Genomic DNA, 25,830 nt, shown 5'->3' with positions numbered 1-25,830 from the left:
ACATTTCGTGAGGTGTACTTAAAATTTGTGATGTGAATGGAAAATACAGATACCTTGGTGTATCTTCTGGGGGAAGAAAAGAGATGGGTTTTGGCAAATCTTTTGTCTTTTGCCTTTGTTTGCTTCCTTGTGATCTTGTTCTTAATATTTCTTGTTTGTTGGATTTCTTGGGGTTTTGTGTGGTGTTGCGGTGTTTTGTTGGTTTTGGTTTTGTCTTTTTCTTCCCCCTCTGGTCCTCTCTTCTTATTCTGTTTTCTAATTGTTTATCTTGCAGAGGAAAATCAAATTCTATCATGAATGGAGCAGGCACAAAGCCATCACCTAGTAAGGAGTTACTGCTAATAGATCCATGCTTCTGAATTGTTTAAATTATTTCCCCATTTTATTCAGTGGAGATTTTATTAGTGCTTCAAAAGTCAGAAACTTCAGGATTTGCAAGGTACTTCTCTGCAGCTTTCCCGGTCTTCTGAGAGAACAAAAGTCTAGGAAAAACTTGGGAAAGGATTGGATGAAATATCCTCTAAAGTGTTTATGACAAAGCAGTTGGGAGTGGGGAAGGATACATGGGGACATCTTATCTCCGTCTAGACCTTTAGGAGACTTTGATAGAGGTGGATTGTCCTATTAGATATGCTTGATCCCATTAACGCTATGTTCAAAGCCAGGTATTTTTGAACAAAGGCTGTGAATAAGTGACTTGCATTTACGTAAACATGAGGATTCTCCACCCTGGGAGCTTATATCACAATGTCCTTGATTAGATAGTCCCATCAGGAGGGCACTGTGGACTCAGATATGGTGTGTTTGCTCATCAAGATACTCTGTCTGCAGTTCTTTACAAACCAAGAGGATTTTTGGAGATTCCATGGCTGCAGACATCTTGGCACAGGAGGAGACCTTGTGAAAAGCATTTGTGTTGTCTTGCAACAAAGCGGGGTTTTTTGTTTAAAACACATGACGTATTTCTTTAAGAAAATGTGTGGTTTGCCTTTTGGCAAAGTTTCAATAGTTTCCCATTCCATGTTTCTGTGCAGATCGCAGGACGCTGAATACTGCTCTGGTATTCCACCCCTGCCCAGTTTCCATTATTAAAAGACTGGTGAAAACAATTAGTTAAAAACTTGTCCTGGATTTCACAAGTTTCCTTTTTGGAGGAGGATTAGAGCTTTTGTCTGTGGGAAGCTTCCCTTTTCCACTCGGCATGTTCCAAAATAAAAAGCTGGCCGATTGGTGATTGCAGCAAGAATAAAATAACATGTTCCAAAATGTTTAGACTTGGGAGTGCTGCTGTCTCTTCTTACTGGTATCAATCCTTGTTTATGGCTATTGCTCCTACCAGCAGTATTAGTAGAATGCAAACTAGCAGTTTAACTGAGATTACAGAGAAGTGGTCTTGACCGAGATCCTTAAAATTACGAAGTAGACAGTAAAGTGATTATGATCAAAGAGGAAAAATGATAAAAAGAAGATGCAATGGAGGAATGGATTTCTTAAAATGTTTTGTGTATTTCCAAAGAAATAAAGGCATGATAATACCTTGTATTTTTCTGATCAGCGTAGAAGTTTCCTTGTGGCAAGAGATAAAGGAAACATGCCATGAAATATATATTTTTTTAAAAAGGAAGTTTTGCAACACTAATGAATATTTGGCTGTGAAAATGACATGGAGGAAAACATGCATACTGACTCTCTAAATATTTCTTTATATATGTTTCTTTATATATATTTCTTTTTATATAAAATAGACCATTTCAATTAGCACTTTTTCTTTCACCCCTCTTCTGTTATAAGGATTTTTTCCATCTCAATCCTGCCCTTGTTTGTTAGGATCCATTCTCCTCCTGGAGATTTATTCTTCTCTTGGTTTCCACCAGAGTGTTTTTCTCCGCTTCAGACACTTATCTCCATGTTTTCTCTTGGTTTCTCCTTCCTTAGTGTGAACTAACAGAACAATTTTGCTTTAGAGCCATGGCAAGAAAAGAGTGTGACTCCTATCCTAGTTTTCTCTCCACATGCATGAACAGCTCTCCTGTGCTTGAATTATTAACAGGTTTCCTTTGGTGGGAAAGAGCGAATGAAGCCATCCTGGGTGGTGCATGGTTCCACCTCAGTCTGATAGCTGTTGTCATAGGAATATTAGAATTTGCCTTTATTTTTGGTCATTTCCTCTCCCTCCCGTGCAGTGCCAAACTGTTGCCACCTGATATTCTTGTGCTACCGTGTGCAGCTTTTCTCCTTCGTTCTGGTGTAAGAAGTAAGGGTGTGTTTTTTTTTTTTGTTGTAATTTTCAGTAATTAAACTGATTAGAATTAAACTGGTGGGGAAACTGCATTTGATTACACAGGCAATACAGAGGAGGTAAAACTCATCTAACTAGGTTCCTTGCCAGCCTTTAGGCTTTTAATAGCAAAGTTAATTTCCTAGAGGAATATGGGCTGATTGAAGGAAAAACTATAATCATTAATTGCAGTAGATTTAATTTGTTTGAAGTATAAAGAAAAGACTGCCTGAGACTTCAGGGGAAGAAAAGAGCCGTGCTCCTGCACAGTCACTTATTCCAGCCAGATCAGTATGATTTTTGCTGCCCATAACAAATTCTAGTAAAATTTTTGGACTGTGGGTTTTATACATATCTGTAGGAGTGATATTCTTAGATTACAGCTTTATTATAGAGAAATTAACAGGACATCTCTTCCTGCAAGTCATGACCATGAACTTACGCCATATGTAATATTTAGTAGTGCGAGTTTCATATTTTGATCTATTTACCTGATGCTTCAGGGACTTAATATCTTCTCTAGCTATCCACTGAACCATTTCTTTGTTAATGTGGTTATAGAATATGAGATTGCTGTGGTTCCTTTCCAAGAGAAAAAGGAGATTTTCTGTATTCAGTAAAGCTTCTTTTTTATTAATTGTCATTTAATTTCTTTCTCCCTGATGATCAGAGCATGTGACTGGTGTATTGGGACCTCTCTATTAATTGCCACTAAAGAAGTAATTTTATGTAGTCCTTTAAAAGATGATTAATCTTTTTGTTTTCTGAGCAGCTATAAAAACATACTTTACGTGCCTTACAGATGTGCTTATATATAGCATAAGATGTATATATCCTTTGACATGACTGGTTTCTCTGTATAAGCAACATTTGTGCTTTGCCTAAATCTGTCTTTATTTTCTTAGTACGTTTTTCAGAAGTACTCAGGTGATGCTTAAATCACGCTAGTGGTATTAAAATAATGAAATGAAGTGTTTGATATGCCAAAAATATATTCTAGTATTCCTTCTTGTATTTTCTACATGTGGAATATATACTAAACCTGGATGCAGAAGGTCTGTATGAAAGCTTGGAGCTTCTTAAAATTTTGAATGTTCCTGTTATAAAGTATAGAAGGAATGATATAACTCATAAAAATATGAATTTATGGAGAATACGTTTTCAGAAAGTTGCTCTAGATGGACTGTATGCGTTCCAGCATTTGGGAGGAAAAGGACTGAGCGTGGACTGGGCACGTTTGACCTATTGTGGTTTTTGTGCTGTATGTATTTGCCTCCCTTTTTGCCTTACAGAAAGATAAGTGAAACCAAAACCATAGAAATGCTTCTTGGATCAACACTTTAAAAATACTCAGTAACAGGAAAAAAAAAGGAGCAGCGTAGTTTGAAGTGATTAATCAGCTTTCCCAACTTTATCTGCAGCCTAATTGTCTGTAGAAATTGTTTGTAGGATTATTTCTTTGGCTTTGTTTCCTCTGTCTTAAGCTCTAATTAGTGAGCCACAGTCCTTTTTATTGAAGCTTGCAGCGAGAATACCTCCGACAATTAGGTGGTATGACATACAAAACCCTTGCGATTGAGTTGTGGCCCAGGCAAAGGGTCAGACTTGTTCTCTAATTTGTTTTACCAAGTGGTACGACTCTTGAGTCAATGGGCAAACTGTTACTAGAAGCAATGAAAGAAAGTGTTAGCAAAAATATCAAGTACAAGCAGTTCTTGCGGTTTTGGGTAGAGGTTGTAGCTGAAAGGATTTGTGGTGGAAGTGCTTGTGGGGATGATGGTAAATTAACCACAAGCATCTCTGCCACAAGGGACTGAATTCCCATCATCTGTCTTGGGTTCACAAAACACGGATGTCCCACGGTGCGACCTCTCTAAATTTGTCCATTTAGGGAAATAAGCTTTCCACACGTGGTCTTCTGATCCGCACCCAAAAGATTGGTCTCTTCTAGGGACCTCAAATATATTGTCTACCTGAGAACAGGCCTATGTGGCAAGGTAGTCTGAGTCCTGCTTGATATGGGCAACATTCCCGTATCCATATTTGACGAGTGAAATCAGCAGGAAGCAAGGGTGGGGAATTTGAGGGATGATACTCTGGTGCATGGACAGTGAAGTTATTGATGAGGTGTTGCAGCTTGAGGAATTCTCTTTGTGCGTGGCGTGATTGGCGTGGGACCGCGCGACCAGCCAACCCTCCCGTTGCGCTTCAGAGAACATGAAAGATCCTTGTCCAGCCTAACCTCGGTACATTTTTCATCAAAGCCTTAATACCACTTCTGCCAGATATTATCTGCTTGAATGCACAGCCTTGTTAACAACAGTGCCTATTTACTGCATTTTTTTTTTCATAATAGCTTTAATCTCCTTCATCATTAAGAAGTGGCTGTAATCTTAGTGTTAAAAGAGGTATTTTCAGAGTACAATGAAGTGGACTCCTTGGGGCACCCAAGGAGTTGGTAACACAGGTGAATGAGGTGCAGGGCAGTTTTTGGGAGGCAGGTAACTGAGCAGTGCGGCTCCACCCTCACAGTTGTTGGTATAAATCATGAACGGTGAGAGTCTGCAGAGTCTGAGAACCCCCCAACAACCCATCGGGAACAAAGAATTGTCCTCCACCCTCTGAAATCCCATCATTGCCAGGGTTTCCATCTGGCCTTTGGCTTTGTCACACCTTGGAATACTGAAAGTATCAACAGGCCTTCACATCATGTTGATTATTGTGATCTCCCTTTTACTTTAAAGTTCCTGATGAGAGTTTTTAAAGTTTCCAGGGCATGTGAAAATGGTGAGCTAACAGTAGTGTTGGGGTTTTTTTCCTGTATTGATATTATGTTTCTCCACTTTAAGGCACACAATGGATTGTATGTTCCAGGAGCAGTAAAATGAAGAGGGTAATCTGTCTCCTCCTGACTAAGCCGACGTAACTTTTATAATAAAAGGGGCAATTTCTGGTTTCTCTGATAGAGTAAGTTGATGGCTACACTTTTTGTCTTTTTCTTTCTTTTCAGGATTTTTTTTTGTTTAGCTTATAGATGGCAACATTTTGAAACAATCGGATATGGATGGTATATTTGGCAACAGTCTACAGAACTATTTGGGACAATATTCTTACGGACAGTTTAAGATGTCCGCTCCATATGTTACTGTAATGCATTATTCCTTTCTCAAAATAACCAGGTTATTAAGTTCTACTTCCCCTTATAAAGAAATACATGACTGTTGTTATACAAATATTTAGCCCTATAGCAACAGTTTGGGCCTGTGTTTGAAAACAAAACAGTGCAGTAAAATACATAACCAGATTCTCTGTTTTTGCTGTAATATGGCTCACACTGGCCACAGTGGGAGCTGCTTCTAATTTCAGGCTATATAACGAAAGGATCATTAGAGATGTTATACAACGCGTTCATACGCAGAGCATGTTACATTCGCCCAGTTGGATCCATTTTAAAGGAGACTTTACTTCAGAGCTTTACTCGCAGGCTCTGCAGATCCTACATGTCTGTGCTCGTCGCTTGCAGGAGCTTGTAATTCATTGTCAAAATCTTCCTTCCAGGCTGCTCTTGCAAAAACAGCGCAATAACACCTCGCCTTCCTCTAACTTCGCAGCAAAATTCGCAAGTGAAGTCTTGTCTGCGTAGCTGGAAAAAAGTGTGAGGGCTGGTTTGGTAGGACATGAGGTGTGCCTTTTTTCTTTTTCTTTTCTTTCCCTTTTTTCCTCCTTCTTTTGAAAACTGAGTTTTTTTTCACAAGTGTTAATACCCTGAGACAAACCAGTGGTGGTGTGGACACGCGGTGCTTTTACTCCAAAATACGCCCACTGAGGGCAGCCCTGCAGCTGGAGCCAGGACTGAGCTCCTTTGAGTAAATGAGGAGCAGCACGGGCTGTGCCCACACCACAGTTACACCCTGCAGAAACATCCACCGTGCTCTTCTCAGGGAAAGGCCCCAGGGAGCTTCTTTTCCAGCAGTAGACTTGGATTTTGTAACAAGTTTAGGGATTTTTATAGTTTTGAAGCCTGAATGTTGAATATTAATATTTCAAGACTGAAACATGTTAGTTTGTATCACCTTTTGATTTCTTTTTGATTTTCAGGGCAGAATTGTTGCCTTATTAAAACTTTTTCCAATCTGATCTTTTCCTTCGTGAAATCAAATCTTACGCAATTATTTCCTAGTGAATAGAATTGAAATGAAATATTGTGATTAAGAACAGCATAAGTACCATAGCAGTGTTTGTGTACAGGTAAACCTTGGGAGGTTCAGGGCTGGTTGTAATTTTGAAAATACAAAAGAAAAGAAAGCACTAAGAACTTCCCTCTATTTTTTTCTGTTATCCAGGTAACACATCCCTTGGGATACTGTGAAGATACATGAATGATATAAATTTCACTAATTATTTTGAAATAATTACCACCAAAACTGCTTTTCTAATTGTGCAGGTAGAACCTCGGACAGCCTCTTATTCTATTTTGCGTAGGCTTTTAAATATTGATGATGAGTCTACTTAAATGGATTAATTATACACTGCAGCACTTTAATTCCTTTTAACGCTACATTTACAAACCGCACAAATGGCCCAAATTATGAGATGAAGAACTGACCGGAGTAGACCTGGATATTTTTTTCCTCATTATTCTGCCCTGAAATAAGTTCCTGTTGCTTTAGGATTCAGCTCGGCTATATTTTAAAATACATTGATGATCTAGAAGGCACCTTTAAGTGGTTGAGCAAACCATGAATCGACAGACAAAAATGGATGAAATCTTAATTCATAACGTAACTTTCCCTTTAGCATCTGCTATTGTGTGTGATCATTTTTCAATGCGTGTTTTAGAATGAAATTATTCCTGCTTTGTGCCTTTCTCGCGTTTGCCAGGAAGAATGTGAAAAATGAGCAAGGGGTTCGTGCAAAACGCGCCGATGGACGTTTCTGTGCTTACCAGCCACTTTGAGCTTTTCTGTCTCCTTCCCTTCAAACTGCCGCTTCTGATTCAACGCGTCTGTCATCGATGAGATCAGCCTCATCAAACAGGCTCTAACTGTCCTTTGTGCTGCTGGGAAACCTTTTCCTTTTGCATCGCCTTCTTCCCACGGATTTGAAATAGGTGTTTTTGTCTAGCTGAAAGTAGTACCGGTGGATGGGTGTGAATTTCATTGGTACGAACGCGTGATGTGCTGGTTTTGCGGCATTTCACCTGGAAATGCTTTGTGGTGTTGCGTTTGGGACTGAAGATCTCCTGATGAATACCATTCTTAAAAATAAACTTATCTCTTCTTTTTGGATATTCTTTTCAGTTCCATTTTTTTTGCTGTGGTTGACTGACTTACCCACCAAGAAGCAATTGTGGTGATTTTGAGTCCTCAGGCTACTGTAAAGTTTCGGCTCCTTTTAAAGTTGGAGCTTAATCTTCAGTCTATACAGAGGTTTATACAGCAGCATTTAGGAAGCACTCCAGGCCAAACGCCTTCTCTCGTGTGTTTTTCTCAGCATGTGTTAGTCAGCTTCGATTGCTGTTCGTTTCCTCTCACTCTGCATTAAAGCAATCACTGTATTTCACTGTCAGGTCAAAACCTGTCATTTTTCTCCTTTGACGGTCCGCCTTCCATATATTCTACATTTTAATGCCAGGCTGAGAGCTATGTGCTTGTTTCTATACGGTGTTCACGCTGCTGCTGACTGCTGCCTTGCCCACATCGGCTTTTGTGGGTTTGGTGTTTGGTTTTGGTTGTGGTTTTGGTTTTTTTCCCCTTCATATCAGATTTCAAAGATGCTTTGCATATGACTGATTAAGCTTAATGGGTGTAATATATAACTTTTAAAAATAGCTTTCTTGCATAAATGCACTTTATATATTGAGTTGCTAATGTATTAGAAGAAGAAAAATAACTGAAAAGTTGTGACAGTTATTGTTTCCTTATTGAATTCAGAATGTTGTGAAGGCAATTTCCTTGACAGGATCAACTCCAGAGCACTTACTAGTATGCTGATGGCTTTTTTTTCCTTAATCTACCTATGAAATACCCTTTACAAGCCTGAAATTGGAGATAATGACTACTTTATTTGCAAAGATGGCAAAACATAGTTTTAACAATTTGTTCTCTATACAAAATTTGTGAGCGGGGAATAGAATAGCACAGATTGTATGACAAGGAAACCACAAAGCCGTTTTATTAGTTCCAAATACAAACCCTGTGCTTTTAGTTGCACAAAGCCTTCCGTTAGATTTTGTTTATCTTTAAAACAGAGAAATTGGTAGGGTGGACTTTTGGTATCCTTGAAAAAAAGTAAGGCGTGGAAAACTCAGCCCATTTCTCATGTCTCCCACATCATCTGTTTTGCTAACGCAGATGGTGGCAACTTCATGAAGGGAATGCATTGGGTCGTGATTCTGGACATCTTGGCTTTGTAGAAAAAGAGCTTGAAGTTGGTGCTTTGTACTAACACCAACATATGACTGGGTAGATGTTCAGCCCAAAATAGTCCACACAGCTCCAGCTCGTGCGTGAGCCAAGGGATTCCATCCCAGTTCAGCTTTTGGTGTTAGTCCAGAGGGGCAAAAGCCCTTTCCAGGTATAGAGAGAAGCAGCTTGTTTGTAGAAATCTTCTGCATTGTAGGAAACAATTAATAATTTGCTACTACCTGTATTAGGGAGCTATTTCTGGTATATGGTTGCATGCAGGTTATTGTCACACCCTCCATACTGAGTAAGTATCTGGAGGCTGTATTTACAGAAGGCACATAGATGTCTGAAGATGCTAATGCTGGGACTTTACAATGTTCCTCAGCGTTTTAAGTCAATTGTATTTTGGAGGCTGGGTGGTTTGCTGATTTCCAGTAATCTCTGCTTTGCATCATTAGGCACATAACTTTGCAAATCTGGCCCAGTCTGTTAGTATAATGTTATTTTACCTCTCCTTATTGCCATGGCTTTGTGTGCAAGGGAGTATTTTGAGTAAAGTTAATTATAGGGGTGACTGTGCTGTAGTATATTGTGTTTGGCTGTATTTTATCTACTTCGAAATGACTTCATGGTCTTTAAGCTTAAAGCTTTTTACCCTAAGGCACCACAACAGATCTCAAGTTAAAAATGGCCGAATGTACAAGGTGCAGTTATTAGCTCACTCTTCTTTATTCTTTCTCTTTCTTGAGAAAGGATCAAACAAAATGCAGTGACAGGTAAGGATGTCTCACAAAACATGTAGAAGAAATGTAGCTTCCTGTTTCATAAATTGCTGGTACTCTTCTCACCAGCGGCCTGTTATGATGTTTTATTGATGAATAAAAATGGTGTCTGAGGCAATAGACTGTCTTGCATCTTCCCACACTGCCAGTTATAAAGATGTCTTCTTGAATAAATTTCACAATTAGAAAGTATTGACAAAAATATTTAATCTTTTTTACATCAAAATAAGCTCAAACATCTGCTGCCAAAGTCAGACAGTATCAAGTAATCTTTTAAGAGTATATTTTTATTATACTGACAGATGCATGGCTGCATGACATAGATGTCAATTTAAGTTACTAGTGCCATTAATACTTGACAAAGACAAGCTCCCAGAAGAATTTATGTTTTAAAAATGTTGTCAGATGAGTATGTGCCAACAAAAAGTAACCAGAGTTATCCAGCTATGTTGTTAACAAAGCTAAAAGTGTGTTATCTCCAAAGACATCCAAAAAATTGGTATTTGCATCTTACCTATTTTCTAAATTCCACAGAACTGACAGCGGAAACATTAATTCTGTGTCTACGAATGTCTCTTTCAGCAACACATACATACATCCTTGTTCATTTTTTATACCTTTTGGCTTACAGTGCAGAAAGATTTTCAGTTTCATTTGAGGTGAACTTCTTCAGCATTCATTTGTTTTCCACAGAATTCCAAATAATCCTCCTTCTTGGCAATGACACCGTTGTAAAGGGAAGATCGAGGAAAATGTTAAGACCTGTGCCAGAGATTCTGGTCTGTTTATTCACTTGAAAAAGTGTTGGAAAACTCCATGACTTAAGTCATTAAGAAGGCTGAGATGTAAAACATTCACATCAAGTTCTTATTTGTCAAATATGCTGGTATATTCATTATTCAAATCTGTACTTTTTAGTAACCTGAGATTTCATTATGGGTATTCCATAATGAGAAACTAAGCTTAGTTTAAATACTTTCCTTCCAGGTTGGTCAGGTTGGTGGTTTTTGTTGTTGTTGTGGTTGGTGTTGTTTTTTTGGTGATTTGTTTTGTTCTGTTTCCCCCTCCTCTTTCCCCACAGAAGTGTTTTGGAAGGAGTTTTGTTTCTTAGAGCAAGAGTGTAGTTTTGTGGGTAGACCAGCCCAGTATTGATGGAGTTTGTTTAGTAGCGCTGTCCTGCTCCTCTTCCTCTGTGTTAAAAAGCAGAAAAGTCTAGTCCATTGAGGTGCCCTGTCATTTGAAATACTGAATTTCTGGTTGAATCTGGGGTCATAAACATCTCGTTAAGGGCTAAATCGTTACACAGGGTGATTAGAGCCTGGATTTGTTTTTTAGAGTGGATTTTTTCTTAAGAGATGAGCCTGAACTTTTTACAAACAATTTTTACTGCTGATGCTTCTCATATATCTCATAAAAAGAAATCTAGACCTAAAAGGCTGAAAGCCCTATTACTATTTTTAAATGTATTTCTGTTCACTGTACAGAGGCAGACTCTTGTGGGCCATCACCAAGTGAGATGTCTTGGATGGGGCTTTATCACCATGTGTTGTATTTCAGTCTGAGAAGGAAGTTCCTAGTCTGCTGACTGCTCTGTGTCATCCCTCCTCTTAGTATAAATAAGCAGGTGTTAAAATAATATTTCAAGGTTTGTATTGTGAGTGGATTTTCAGAATTAATGCCCAGGAATCTATTGTCGTTTGTAAGGAGGCAATTTTAGAAAGGTTGGGCAGGTTGAATTGGAAGGGTAACACAGGGAATGAAATGAGGTGCAAGAAGTCCTAATGTCAATTATGGCCTGCCCAGGGAGGTAGTGGACTCGCCGTCCCTAGAGGTTTTTAAACTGAGATTGGACATGGCACTTAGTGCCATGATCTAGTAAACGGACTAGAGTTGGACCAAGTGTTGGACTCGATGATCTCAGGTCTTTTCCAACCCAGTCGATTCTGTGATTCTGTGATTCTGTCATGTTTGTTTGGAGCCCCTCTTACAGTTGGTTGTTGTCTTCTACTGTTCTCACCTTGGTAACTTGGCAGCAATTCACTCTTTCCCTTTCCTCCACCCCAGCTCTCCTGTCACTTGAGAATCTTGTTCAGCTCTGTGATAGAGAAATATGGACAAGAGGTTATTTAAGATGGATTTACTAGTTGTCTACAACTGTTGTAATGTGTGCTACCTGAGGCCGGGCACACCCCAAGTCAGGCGTGGGAGTTGTACCTGGACACAGTGTAGTGGTACAACCCGGGGAGCAATTTGGACTGTGTCAGGTTTGGAGGTTGACAGCTCCTAGGGTCCCACCGCTGGTTGCTCATTACCTACTCATAGTTGAACTTCCACAGCAGGAGCCCCTTTCAAAGTGTTTTGCAAGATTTGGTCATTTGAGAGCTCTGATGGACAAAACGCAGCTGTAGATTAACACCGTGGGACTGAGAAGAGAGGCAACACTTGCTCCAACATAATATGATGTGATTGCAGCCATGGGGCTGTGCTGACCTCCTCTCCATCCAGATGAAAATGCTCAGCTCTGGCTGGGGGTAGCTATGCTTTAGGTGGGAAGTGACAAGTTACTTCTGTCATGGTGAGGCTTCCCCAAAAATTGACAGGTATATTTTATTGAACTTTTTGAGTACAATCAAAAAAATCTGAAAATAAAATGATTTTTTAGTGACACATTGTGTTTCTGGAAAGGATGCTGTAAATGTAATTCAGTCATGTTCTTTCCTGGCATCATAGGAAAGTGGTTTGATTTTCTTCCTAATAGTCAAACATAATGCTTTAAAAAAAAAAAAAAAGAAGAAAGCCTATGAATTATTACTGTAATTTCAACAGCTGTAATAGATGCACTGCAGCCAAAAATCTGTTTGAACTGTTTTTGCTGTTTCTATAGAGAAGTGTGTGATGCTATATGCTGTTAACAAATTGTAGAAAATATTGGAAAGATGAACATTGTCAGTTAAAAGTTAATGAGAGAAACACAATTCTCCGAGAAGCCCGCAAAGAGAGTTTGCATAGGGGATGTTGGACCCGTATCAGAAGAAACTTTTTTAGCAGTGGAAACTTTGGTTTCAGTGAGGTATTACAGGTCTTAGCTGTGTCTCTTAAGTCTCTCAAACTTAATAACTGAAATACTAGAATTTGACTCATTCAAGAACTAGAATGGTACTTCTAGGTGCATTCTACAGGGCCAAAAAGAATGATCTTGAATAGCAGACTTGTGGAAGTAGATGAGACTTTGTTACTTTTCTATTCTTCTGTTAGGAAGCACGCTCAATTTTGTCTCAGATACACTGGATTCACTGCAGGGAAGGTGATGGTACCTGTTACAAGATTCCTTTGGAACCTGCTGTAGAAACACGTGGGGCTGTTTTTAATTTGTATCTTGTGTTTAATAGTGAATTTCATTGAGGACAAGGGCAGATAAGTGTAGGAAGATTGAAGTTCAGTGACACTCTTTACAATATGACTGCATACTTTTATGATTACTATCATTGTATCTTTTTCAAAGGCAATTTGTGTATGGCAATATTTGCTCCCTGTTAGCACTTTATAGAGGATAGCCAAGAGCCTAAAGCGGTCTTGTTATGCTATGTATGTTTTAGAAACAAAGATTATTTGCCCCATTTTCCTCCATCTACTCTCCAGATTATTACCAGACTTGGATCAGAAAGATGCACGAGAACATCCCTCTACGTTTGGGTCTCAACAGTTCACTCAATAAGTGTAGGAACAACCAGCCCTAAGATGGATAACTGTCCCTACAGGTGGCAGTTTATTTTGATTAGATTTCGTCAGCTAAGCTAGATATAAAGCTGTATATTTATTTCTTTAAAGAGCATTGCATTTTTTGCTAATATAAAGCTGCTTCTTGAGTCACTCTAAGATAATAATATTAACGGTATGTGTCGCTTTATAAATCAGGGCTCTTGGGTGTGCTACTTTGATGGAGAATTTAGCTTTTCAATGGAGATCGTTTCACTGCAGTGTCGGGGCTGCAAATGGTTGGGCTGAAAGCGGATGTTAAGTGAAAGATGTTTTCAGAGTATCTGAAAAAGAAATGAGGAAAGACCAAGGTAACTGTTGATTTTTTGTGAGAGTCTCAAGAAAGTGATGGAAAAAAAAAAACCAACAGGAAATTTGCTGTTTACATTCTTTTATGTAGGAAGCAGAGGGAAGTCATAGAAATAATAATGGAAAACAGTAGAAAGTTTGGATACTGGAAAATACTGGATTTATTCTGTATATCATGCCATCTGCCCTTGTCCTGAAGCAGGAAATTGTTTGATGTCTTGCTTCTCCCTTACTCATCACCAAGCAATAAGAGATACCTATGTCCATCTTTCATGCTCTTGCTTTTATACTGTGTTTTATCTATATGAGGATAGGACAGGGATTTGTTTCCCACACATCTAAAGGGTGGATAGTTTACTCAGGTCAGGCTTAGATGCCTGGGCTTTCCTTCTGTTTTTGCCTAGGCAGTGGAAGGAAAATGTTTGGCATGGCTCCAGTTGTACTAGCTTAATTTGAAGGACCATCTTGTGTCACCATGCTCTGAAAATTGCTTTCCATAAGTGATTTACCCACTTGGACAGCTGGATGGTTACAGTACGGAGGCAATTAAGCATACTGAGTAAAATCCCAAATCAATTGCATACCGTGGTAAAACACCCTTCGATATCAGTGGGGCCAGTTTCTCATCATCATCCTCAGTGATCCCCTGCCATAGAAAACAAGGAGAGCTAATCAAAAGTTGCATCAAAGTCTGCTTAAGTTTCTTTAAAATGAAGGACTTTTACATAATTCTGTAATCAAAAAGGAATGTGGTTCATAGAATGACAAATCCAAGACTGCAATTTACAAGCTATTCAACACATTAAGCTTTAATAATTGTATTACTGTTTTATTTATTAGCTTACAAGTTTAAAGATATTGCAAAATAGTGCAAAGGTAAAGATTGCCATTACAATTTACAGAAATGATTATTTTGCAGTAAATGTTTTTAGGAAAATGGAGAGTAGCAAACTTACTGAAAGAATGGAAAATCTCCTGGGAAACATCTTCTGTTTTGGTTCCATCTATATTTAGGAAGCTCAATGCTAATGATTCTCCTTTTGTTCTTCTTGCAGCTAATTCCAGCCTTCTTGGAGGTGGAGGAGGTGAGTCTTTGTGCAATGCTCTATTTCTTCTTAAAGAAACGTGGAATATATGCCGAGCAAATGTAGTGTTTAGTTGGTTGTAGAGCAGTATATGCTATGTTCAAAATGTAGAAAAGTAAAATTACTAGATGGGAAAACTCACCAAATTCAGTGACGTTTAGTGTCATCAAGAGGTTACATGTGTGACTGCTGCTGAATTTGATTTGCGCTCTGGATTGAACTGGGGCTGACCTGTGTATGGGGTTAACTGAAATACAGAGGAACTGAGCTGCCTTATGTTGTGTTGCGTTTAAGTTGTTTCTTCTTTCTTCTTTCTTCTTTCTTCTTTCTTCTTCCTTCTTCCTTCTTCCTTCTTCCTTCTTTCTTCTTTCTTCTTCCTTCTTTCTTCTTCCTTCTTTCTTCTTCTTTCTTCTTCGCGTTTAAGTTGTTTCTTTATTACTATTATTATTACTATTATTATTACTATTATTATTATTAGTTTGATTATTTATTTATTAATATTTTTATTTAACTTGAATGCCTAAATAAAAGTGTTGTTTGTTGGTTCTTAGTTTGTTTTTAAGTGAAATAATTAAAACATGGTAAAAACTGATTTTAGTAAATTAATGATATGTTGTATTCCCACTTTTTAAAACAAAACCAAACAAAAACAACTTAGTTGTTTGCCTCATTCTGCTTGCTGAAACAGCCAAAAAGATTTCAACAGAAATCTTTGTTGTATGTAAGAGATGCTACCAACGTATACATTATAAGCCAAAGAGGCACAAGTGCACATAGTCGATATTGTTTCCAAGTATATGCATACTGTAGGTTGATGCTATTTTGCCTTTTGTAATACTGTAGTACCACGGCTGTAAGAGTTTACACAAGTGTTAGCAAGTGAGGAAAAAGAATAATACTTAAAAAAAAGCCACGAAGAGCCTGATGTGGGTTTTCTGTGACTTCCCGTGCCTCCAAGAGGGAAGCAGGAGAGCTCAGTTCTGGAAATTTCCCAGCGCAGGAGCGGTACGGCAGCCGCTAATCTTCCTTCCTGGCTGGAGTTAAAAGGACTGGATGATCAGAGCTTACATATGCAAGGGGAAAGGAAAGGAAAGGGCTCTGTAAAAAGGCAGAAGATTGCTGTTGCTTGTGAGGCTTGAGGATAAATCATCGAAGCTTTTGTTTTAGCAGCCTTAGCCGAACACGCAGCCTTTATTTGAGGGCCGTGAAAAGGTGCTTGACAACTGCACCCAGGCATCTAAATAAAACCATTAATGTTTCTCAGCTGTGTGTCTGGACATTAAAGTGTGGGGAAGCCTTACCTGGTAATCCTGTTGGATTAATCTGTTTCTTTTGATTCGTGTTAGTTGTTTGCGGTATACCAAATTTTTCTTTGTTTAAAAGATAATCCTTTACAAGGTAATCCTTCGCTAGCTGTTGATGTGCCTGTGGAGCCATTACATACCTCCTCTCCAGCGCTTGTTCCCAGCCGGTAACGTCAAAAAAATAATAAAAATCCATGCAAATGTTAAAATTCCAATCCGATTCCCAGAGTACTGCTGGTGCTGAAAGGATTTGGCTCTTGACTTTCTATGGTATTTATTCAGCTGGACCATACTACAGGAGTTGATGTCCATTCAGCGTGGCACGAGGTAACGTGGCTCTCCCTCGGTGGCAGATGAGATGAGACTGCGCTGTGGGGCAAATTGGATTTTTTCCTGTATTTTATGTGTTAAGAGTGGGATAGTTTCAATAGAATTCATTTATTGGCAATTAAAAGCACTTCCCTCCCCCCCGCCCCCCCCCCCCCCCCACACACACTTCCTGTTTTCCCGCCTCTCAGGACACGCTGAGGTGATGCTGGGTCAGTGTGCTGCTGCACCTTCTGCATCTCCCCCCGTTCTCCTGCCTATAAAACACAATCCCAGATCCTTTAATCTCCAGTGGAAGGATAACAACATACCCCCTTGCTTACGATACAGGTAAAATGCCGAATTTGTCTATTTTATGGCTTAGTGTTTGTGTGTTGATGGTCGAAGGGCCCCGTTTGTGCTCTGGAGGTGCCGTGAGCCACCCTTGGGCAGGGTGGGTGACGCAGCCTCAGACTGGACTCCCTTAAGTTTTTTGAATCTTTTGAGGAAAATTTCTGAGAATTTTGTTACCAAAGTACTCCCAAGTTTGGGCAGCTGCCGTGGGGTGTCTGTGGCTCCATTTTTGGGTACATGCGTTGGCCGTGCCCTTTGGGAAAAGGGAAGGTCTGTGGCTGGAGCCCCTTCAGGAGAGCACAAGATGGAGGCACCTCGTGGCTGGGTCACCCACCCGCCCACAGCCTCTGCCTCTTGGAAAAATGACTTGTCACTGCCAACGTCCTGCTGTCTGTAGAAGGGATCGTTTCATTTCCAGTTCAACGCTTTGGGATTTCAAATTCTGGAAGTATTTTTTCCTTTTTCCAGAAGGAAGTAATGGCAGCACTCCATGTGAAATATTGCTGGTGAATTATTAAAATTTTATTATATACATAGATACCAAAGCCATCTTTTGATTGCAAGTGCTGAATATTTATGATAATGCATAATACCAGTGTAGTTTCTCCAATAATGGGATTCAGATCTCTTCAGTAACTGTTGTTAAGTTAATCTCTCTGTCACTGCTGGGGGTATGAATATGTATCTTAGTTTTACAGAAAATGAAAACCAGAAATTTCTGCTTGTGCAACAGGTTTTGTGACTTTGAGCTCCTTTTGAGCTAGTCTATGTTTGAAATCTTGCCAGAATCGATCACAAAACAATTGGAAACGGGTATTTGAACACTCTGATCTAAGGTTTGCAAATTACTAATTACGTACATTAAAACCATCGGCAAACATTGGTTGTAAGTTCAGGTGCTGGTGGTTTTGGGCAGCTGCACATCATCCTGTGTCATCTCGGAGCCACATCAGGGCACGGGTGGACTTGGATTTTGTGGAGCCGGAGGAATGATTTGTTGCATTCCCCATTGAAATGCTGTCTATTCATTTTCATGACCATTTGGAATGAAGAGATAAAAGTACAAAAGATACCAGAAACAATTTTTCACAGAACTGTTTAATCATCAAATTGAGAAACCCACAACAGAGTCTTAGAAGAATCTTTAGTTAAATATAGATGTCGAAGGTTTCTTTCTGCTTTTCAAATAACTCTGAAGTTTCCAGGATTTCATTATGAGTTTGGTGAGTGAGCCTTTTTTCTTTTTAATTCTTTACTGGTTTTAATAATTGATTTTTAATTAGGAGGCATATTTCACTTTCGAGATCTAGATTTATCACACATTCAGCATCTCACTGCTCCTGTTAACTTGCACAGAGCATTATGACTTATTTGTGCATCATGTATTATTTGTCCCATTATGTTCAACAGTGCAAAGGTGAAAATTATTAAGAAAATTACCTGCATTTGGAGAGAGTGAGGAAAAAGCATTTGATGGTTTGAGAAAAAGTGACCCCTTTTAAAAATGTATCATTTTGGCTGTTGAGAAATTGAAACGTCCTATTTTGCATGGCAAATTGTGCTTTACATTCTTTTACAGCTATGTCAAGGATGAAAGTATGTGATTTCATGCACTTGGTTAGAGCAAAGTGAGCAAGAGCTCAGATTTCTGCTCCCCCTTATGATTTTGGATACTCTGTGGGTTTTTGGGGATTTTGTGCCCCCGTGTCCCCACTTTGCTTTTTTGTTATTTCCCTCAGGGTTGATTTTTCCTTTACTTCATTTGCTGACTGTAATCAAGTTCTTGTTGCATGCTGATTTCTGGATTGGCTTGCTTTCTTTGACCTTAAATTTGGGATATATTTAAAATAGCAAGCTAGGGATTTTTTTCCCCCCTCATAAGATTTTATTGCCTATGCTAGAGTTGGGGAAGGACATATCATTGTTTAGTGAAAATGGTAACTTTGTCTTTAACAACTCTGAGAGGAGACAGGTTATATTCACAGTGTTTTGGAAGAATCGTTTAGACCCAGTTTAAGTTGGTTGCCCCAAAAGCTCTGTCTGCTTTTCTCTTTCTCTCCATCTCTCTTTCTTTTTTTTTGGCCAGTGTAACTGTGCCGTTTTCTGGGGCTCCGACTGGCTTGGAAAAGATTAATTCATATATAACCGTAAGTATGTTAGCATATCTTAAATGTAGACCAGACCTACCTCTCCAGTCTGCCAAGATACGCTTTTGTAGGCATGTCATTTTCAGCAACTGTTACCACATGGGGAACTTGTGTTTGTGATCACAGGAGGGAACCGGGTTTCTCTGTAGTTGTTTGGTAGACGCCATTTTGAAAGTGGGATCTGCTTGCCTTCTTTGTTTGCCTTTATATCTGTGTTAAATTATAATAATGGCAAAAAAAAAGAAAAGAAGTTTTTTGATCTGCTAGAAAGAAATTACCACAGACTGGCTTCTATCCTGGAAAAGGGGTTTATCGGGAAGGAAATGAGTCTTCTGCTGAGCCTGAGCACAAAATGATGACGCAGGAGATGGACTTTTTGTGAGGGTTAGTAATGCCACCTCTAAACGCGAGCAGCTCCACTCACCTGTATCTAGTACCACATCAGCCCAAGGGGATCGCTGAGATACAGCCGTGGATCTGGCAAATGGGACACAGGGTGGGGTGGGCATTTGCACCTTTCCAGAATGGCAGTGGAGGGTCAGATGTATCACGTTGGGGTAGCTGAAGTGCCGCTGCATGCCGGTGTTTGAGCATCTGGGTTGTACCACTTGGGTCCAAATAAATGGTGGAGTTGTTTGTCTTTATAAACATGGGTATAGCAGGTGTGCAAGCAAAACCGTCATGCTGCTAATGCTGTGGAAATAGAGAATAACTGCTGGTAGGGTGCTGCTGCAAACTCACTGGTGTTTGTCAGCCACCCTGTCTATTTGTCAATTAATTTCAGACTAATGAGTTAAAAAGGCCAGTGATTATCCAGTCAGTAGTGGCAGGAAGGAATAGCTGACACAAATAACTTCTATTAACATCCCTCCCCGTGGCCTGGGATACAGTTTTTATTCTCATGGCTTTGATTTAGCTGCACTATGAAATATTTCCAGCTACCTTCTGATAGTTAAATCTCTACCAAAACAAGGAGGTTTTGCACTGTCTAAATAGTAACTGACATCAGCAAATGAATATACATGACTCTGAGAATTGACGGTTGTACAAGAGAAGATTGGAGGCAGGAATGAGACAACTTGCAAAGCAGCCCATAGCAATGCAAAAGGAGAATACTTTAAATATTAGACTGGCCCTATGCTGGCCCATTTAAAATCTGTAACAGGAAGAAGACAAGCCTGTTTTATCCTGAACCAGGATGAGATGCTCTCTGGTTTGGATTTCACAGGGCTTGGGCTTGATATTTACATAATATAAATGCAAGTGAAGCAAAGGTTCAAATCCAAAGTTCAAATTTGTGCACGATGTGCACATAACATGAGTACATCCCTTGAGAGGAGAAGAAGGAGTTTGGGAAAGGAGCAGCGACAGGATTCTTTCATCAAGAAAACAAGCATTATTATTTTGTAATTTGTATGTTGGTCTGTTGGCATTTTCTTGTATCGCGTCAAATGCGTTTGTCAGATTGGGGTGTGCTTGCAACAAATGGCTCAAATGGAACAAATGTGCTTCATCTGGGATTTCAAGTAGCTTCAAAAGCTTTCAGTTGCTTTGTACACTGCGTCATCATATCTTAGGTATTCAGATAATAGCTATGAAGGTACAAAGATTTTTCCTAGCGGATAATGATCATGTAGAAGAACTGATAATTTAAGGCAAACGGCCATTTGCCTTTGTTGCTAATTAATCCCTTTCTGCTCGAAGATTGCCGCTGCAATTCTGTAGGGTTGTTAAAGTGTTTTATGTCTTTTTTCTATTTGCATGCTGTTCTTTTTCATCTCGGTAAATAGAGTGGGTTTGAGAGGGCTGTATATGCCAGTTCCCCCACTGTGACAGTACATCAGCCAATTAAAATTTTAATATTTATGCATTTATGTATTTCTTCCTGTACAGCTGTAATACTAGTTCCATGGGTAGCCCAGTAGCTCAGGGCAGCCTGAAACCTTTTCAGGGTGTTTGGTCCAGCCCAAATCCTGTTATTGTTTATGAGCTTTTTGTTGGATTAGATCAAAGCAAATAGATTTCTATGTAATTTAACTGCTTTTATAGAATTTATTCGAAGTTTCTGTGTAAGCAAAGTCTTTCTTCACAGGTCAGTTATTCTTGACATGTTTTTCTTTCTTCAGTCTGTGTATGTATGTTTGCTTTTGGCCTTCTGTTATTGTGGTGGAGATTGCCACCTGAGTTTCAGTTCAGCTTTAATTAAAATCAGTGGATTTTCTCATTTCGTAGTGCATGTAGAGATTTAGTGATAATAGCTCTATAAACAAATAAGCATAGTTTATTTCAAAAGACCCTTAACCCACACTATCATGACTGTGTTTAAAATGTGTGCTTTATTCTACAGAGTTTCTTTTTTTGTTGTTGTTGTTCAAATATATATTTATTGCTCTTTGACTATACAGGGTGGTAGCTTCCTTTCTTCAATCATTTTACACATTCTTATAGTTATGGGTAATAATAATAATAAGCAGGAAGTCTCTGGATTGATTTTAAGTATTTCTTAGTTGTTGCCTAATTGTATCCTGTTAATTACACTTTCCCAGCAGTTACTTAAAAATTAAATAAATTATGTTTTGCTATTTACAGGAAGGAATACAGGTATGTGATCAGGTGTTAAGTTTCAAATGTGTACATATAGTTGTTGATGCACATAAATGACTTTACCTTTTTAAAAATACATGTTCAGCCTGTGATCCTTTAAGGTGGTTCTCATATTCCAGCCAGTGGTATAGGAACATGACTGCATGTTTCTGTCATGTAAATAATCTAAAATTTACTGTTCCAGGCATACTTACTCACTGCTGACCTCAGCCTTTTAATATTGCTGCTGTGTTGACTTCACTAGGAATTAGAAGGTGATGTTTTATTTTTCACTCATCAGTTACTGGATGCTGAATCCAGAACACACTGAGCTCCCATCTAATGGTGAGGTCTTTTTCTTACTCAGATAGACTTATTTTGTTTAATTTTGTTACGAGGTAATTACAGTGTTATGTGCCCACAACTAAAAAACAGACAGTTTCTGCCATATAGACATATGGCTTTCATATATACTTATATATATGCATGTCACAATATATATATTTGTGACTGAATCTTGCAGGCTTTTCAGAAAGTCTGACTTTGTGTGTGTGCTCGTGCATATGCGCATGTGTGTAAATAAAAATACGGCATTAATTTTGTTAGACCGGGAAAGACCTTTAGTTCATGGTCATTGAAAATCTAAGGTGCTCTTGATAAAAATCCAAGCTGAAAAGGCAGGCAGTTATGTAAGGAATGTATGTATTTCTTTTTTTCCTATTTGTTTCATGGTATGGGACAGAGCTGCAAATCAAGATGAGAGATCACAAATGTTCCCTAATCCACAGATATCACATGATAGATAAACATACCATGAATTGCCTTATCATGTGAGTTGGATGTATGCTCTAAACATGTTAAACACTTTTTCTACATATAAAGAAATACTACGTATATGTCTCTCACGTATGTCTTGAATGCAGAAAGTACAATTATTTTTTCGTTTACCAAGGGTGGTGCTCGAGCACCTTCAGATACTTCTATTGAGACTCTCCCCTTGTAGCTGAAGATGAAGAGCAGTGGCTGGGAGTGCAGGAGGTGACACGAGTGGCCGTGTGCTACAATCACCATGTAGCAAGTCAGGCATTTGGGTATATATATGTGCCAGCCTACAGAAGACATGTTTTAAAATTAAGCATTTGGTTGGTTTCCTTAAAGAAAAATCTCTAAATTGGGACACCCGTCAAAGTTGTTCAGTTTCATGCCGAACAATCTCAGCCGTGTCCCTTTTGCTGAGGTAAGAATGAAGCGAGTGCTGCAGTGAAGACACGTCGTGTTAGGCTCAAACGGGTAGTGCTGGTTTTAAATCTGTTTTTCAGATTTAAGGTCTACTGGTGTTTTCCTGGTCCTGTAACAGAAGTACCAGCTATTCAGTAGGAAGAAAATGTGAAATGCAATTTAAAACATTTTTAAAATACATTGTTTTATTTTTACTGCTGATATTAAAAGAAGTATAACAAATGAAAAAAGGAGTGATGGAGGTACTTGACTTGTAGACTCAGAGCCACTTTTAAATATCAGACTGTTTACTGAAGCCTTCACTCTGGTGTGAATAAATCCAAAACAAAGACCTTAATCAGTAGAGAGTTCCTTAAAAGTATCTTTAAGCCCTAAGCTCCTTGCAAATGTATATAAATGACATGGTGTGAGCAGCAAGACATGGAAAAATGGCAGCAGCTATTTGTCGATCCTTGTTGGTTATTCTTTTTAAAATATGTATGTGTCCAATACAATGAAAATCTAGGTGTTTTATGACACTGGCACCTCCCCGGCAGGAGGGAGGAAATAGCTCTAACTACATCTGCTGAAGTACCTGGGCATGAAAACTCATGTTCCCCAAAGGTCAGAGATTGGAGGTTGACATCATCCTCAACACTCTGCCCTCCCATAGCGGGAAGAATTCACAACAGTTACTTCTTTTTTCTTTTTTTTCTTTCTCCTTTTTTTTTTTTTTTTTTTTTTTTTAAATGAAAGCAATTAATTCTTAGTCATGATATTTTCAAAGAAAATCTTAAACAAAATCCAGGCAAGCAAAAATCAAGTATTGAAACTACTGATATTATAGGAAGAGTTTACAACTCTCTTCCTGCCGCATAGAATGAAGGATTTTGGAATCAGGTCTTTATTAAACTCTCACCTTCTATTTCACTACTCATTTATGAGTTGCTCTTTGCTGATCACATTTTTCCAAAGTTCCTTTGTTCTGTGCAAAACGCTTACAGATTATAACATGCAGCTTTTCAAAAGCCAAGAAAATCTCCAGCAGAGCAGCTGGCAAGATGGTTGTGTCTTGGAAAGCTCTGTCCTTCTTTGTTTTCTGTGTGCCTGGCTTTGCAGTTCTCTTCCTTTCAGTTCTGAGAACCCTCTATCAAACAGACAGTATAAAGCGGAATGAACTTTTGGCATAATAAAAATAAATGAAATGTGGTGATGGCTAACGATGGATTAAAACTCTTACATAGGTGGAAATGATTTTGAAGATATATTAGTGGAAAATCTGCATGTACAAGTCTGTCTCTGCAGTTGCTCATCTTTTCTACCTGGTAATATTGGATGGTAATGTAGCTTCCAGTTGCTCATTTTCCTGCTAATGCCATAGGACAAGCTACAAAGTAGACAGCTCCTATGATTTAAGAAACAAATAAAGAGCTCCCCACCCTTTCTAGGGCTTCAAGTTTAGCCTGAATGACTTTGTACATTCAATTTACACTTTATTTTTAAAATCAGTTGTAGTAGGGGCGCAGTAAACTGAGCTGTGAAGTAACCAGGGACAAGAACTGCTGAAGATGGCTTTTCTGTGAAAGAAAACACAGGATGAACCTCGTCTGTATGAGCATTATTACCGCAGAATCTAAATGCTCCACAGACCTTGGGTGCATTTATCGTAATTGCTCTGTAAACAGAGAAGTAATGTTTTCTCCATTTAACACTTGGGGAAATGAGACAAGGAAACCGTATGTTTTGCAAAAGGTCCAAATAGAAAAGAGCAAAAATCAGCTCTCTGAAGGCAAAGTGTAACTCACTGGGGTTTCATAATGCCTATTTCAGTTTTGCAAATAGGAATTTTGATTCCTATTTGGAAGGAAGAGGAATTTTAATTTTAGTATCAGCTTCATGGGTAGAGACAGGATGATATTTGGAAAAAGTGAAAACGTACTCTACTGAGAGCAACTTTCTGACAATTAGACCTTAATTGGTTATACAGCAAATTCTCTAAAGGAAGGGCAGAAGGACCACCAACTGGAAAAAAGACACTGCTAGATAACCAGTTTTATACTAATGGAGATAAAATTTGAATACAGAAAAAATGTGGTATATTTGAGGTTACCACCATTAATAGTTCTAAATATACAGGAATTCACTCTTCTTATATGGGGCTTTTAAGTTAGAGAAGGGCTGTTTACTCTTAATTTGAATTTTTATAGGATCAATAACAGAGCATTTTAAAATCTTTTTGATGACAAAAAGAGAGTCTTCTAGATAAAGAAAGTATCTAATTTTTTCATCAACCAAATCTGGCCTCTTCCAAAAGCAGAAGAATTTCAATGATTCTACCATTAAACATACTACCTTATAATTATGTGTAAAATAGTTGTGTTTTATTGTTGTGGTGGTGGTGGTTTTTTTTCTTTACAAATTCACTTTATTTACATCTTTTTCCTTATGATCTTTTTCCTTGTTCTTATGCAAATACCTTGTAATGTATAGGGTTTATCACTCGGGTTTCTTTTAAAGTTCGTTTATCTTTTTAAAATTCCCAGTCATATTTTTGCCATTTGGACTGACAGATCTGTAGTGTTGTAGTTTTGGCTACATATACAGTAGCAAAGAACAAAATATTTTTTGTCACACTTTTACTGTTACAGTTCAGTCTGTTCCTTTTACATTATCAGCTTGTTTCTCTGGGCTCCTCAGAGGCATCTGTTTTAATTTTCATTGGGCAGGGCTGCAACTTAGCAAACTCATGTAAGCTTCACAAATCATTCACGAATGTAGATGATTAAATCAATTAGGTCTTGGCTGAGTGATCTATGACTGTATTATACGCACACCATGTTAAAAGAATGTTATTAAGGTGCAAAACCAAGTACTTAAAGTTAAGAAGTGCCAAAATTAAAGTTGCCTGCAGGCTTGCAGTGTCTATGCATATATGTATTATCATATTGCCTCTAACTGTACAATTGCACTGTTTCTCCAGCTGGAACCTCATCTCATTCATCCCCTTTGTTCCAAGCATAAACCATGGTTCACTTTTTTTTCTACTTCAACTGTGGTGTGTAAACCAGTGTCTGTTATGGCACTTATCAGTTTGGTAGATGATTTCATAAGTAAATTAAAGATTTCATAGGTAATATATTTGTCTTCCCCAAAACAATGGTGTTATCTTTACCAAAAGAAAAAAAGGAGAAAAGTGGAGATTATGATCAGAATTCTAATTTTAAGGCCCTAGCTATTCAACAGGTGAGTCTTTAGATTTCAAAAAGTGTGCCTGCTAAAAGCCAAGCAATTCTGTAAACTG

At 38.6% G+C, this 25,830-nt stretch overlaps 1 protein-coding gene across 11 annotated transcripts in view; it reads left to right on the top strand.

Moving 5' to 3' along the window:
• MACROD2 (mono-ADP ribosylhydrolase 2) overlaps nucleotides 1–25,830 on the top strand; it is an 869,250-nt gene that overhangs the window by 177,519 nt on the left and 665,901 nt on the right. For 9 of the 11 annotated variants that reach the window (XM_065059851.1, XM_065059850.1, XM_065059855.1 and 6 more), the window contains one exon: nucleotides 14,588–14,617. The exons of the other annotated variants lie outside the window; for them this stretch is intronic. In XM_065059851.1, the coding sequence (XP_064915923.1) occupies nucleotides 14,588–14,617 (30 nt within the window). The remainder of the gene's footprint in view (nucleotides 1–14,587; nucleotides 14,618–25,830) is intronic. 11 annotated transcript variants of the gene reach the window in all.

Source organism: Columba livia, chromosome 3, assembly GCF_036013475.1.
Source record: "Columba livia isolate bColLiv1 breed racing homer chromosome 3, bColLiv1.pat.W.v2, whole genome shotgun sequence".
Lineage (NCBI taxonomy): Eukaryota > Metazoa > Chordata > Aves > Columbiformes > Columbidae > Columba > Columba livia.
The sequence above is the reverse complement of the archived record's forward strand: the minus strand, read 5'-3'. Positions and strand labels throughout refer to the sequence as shown.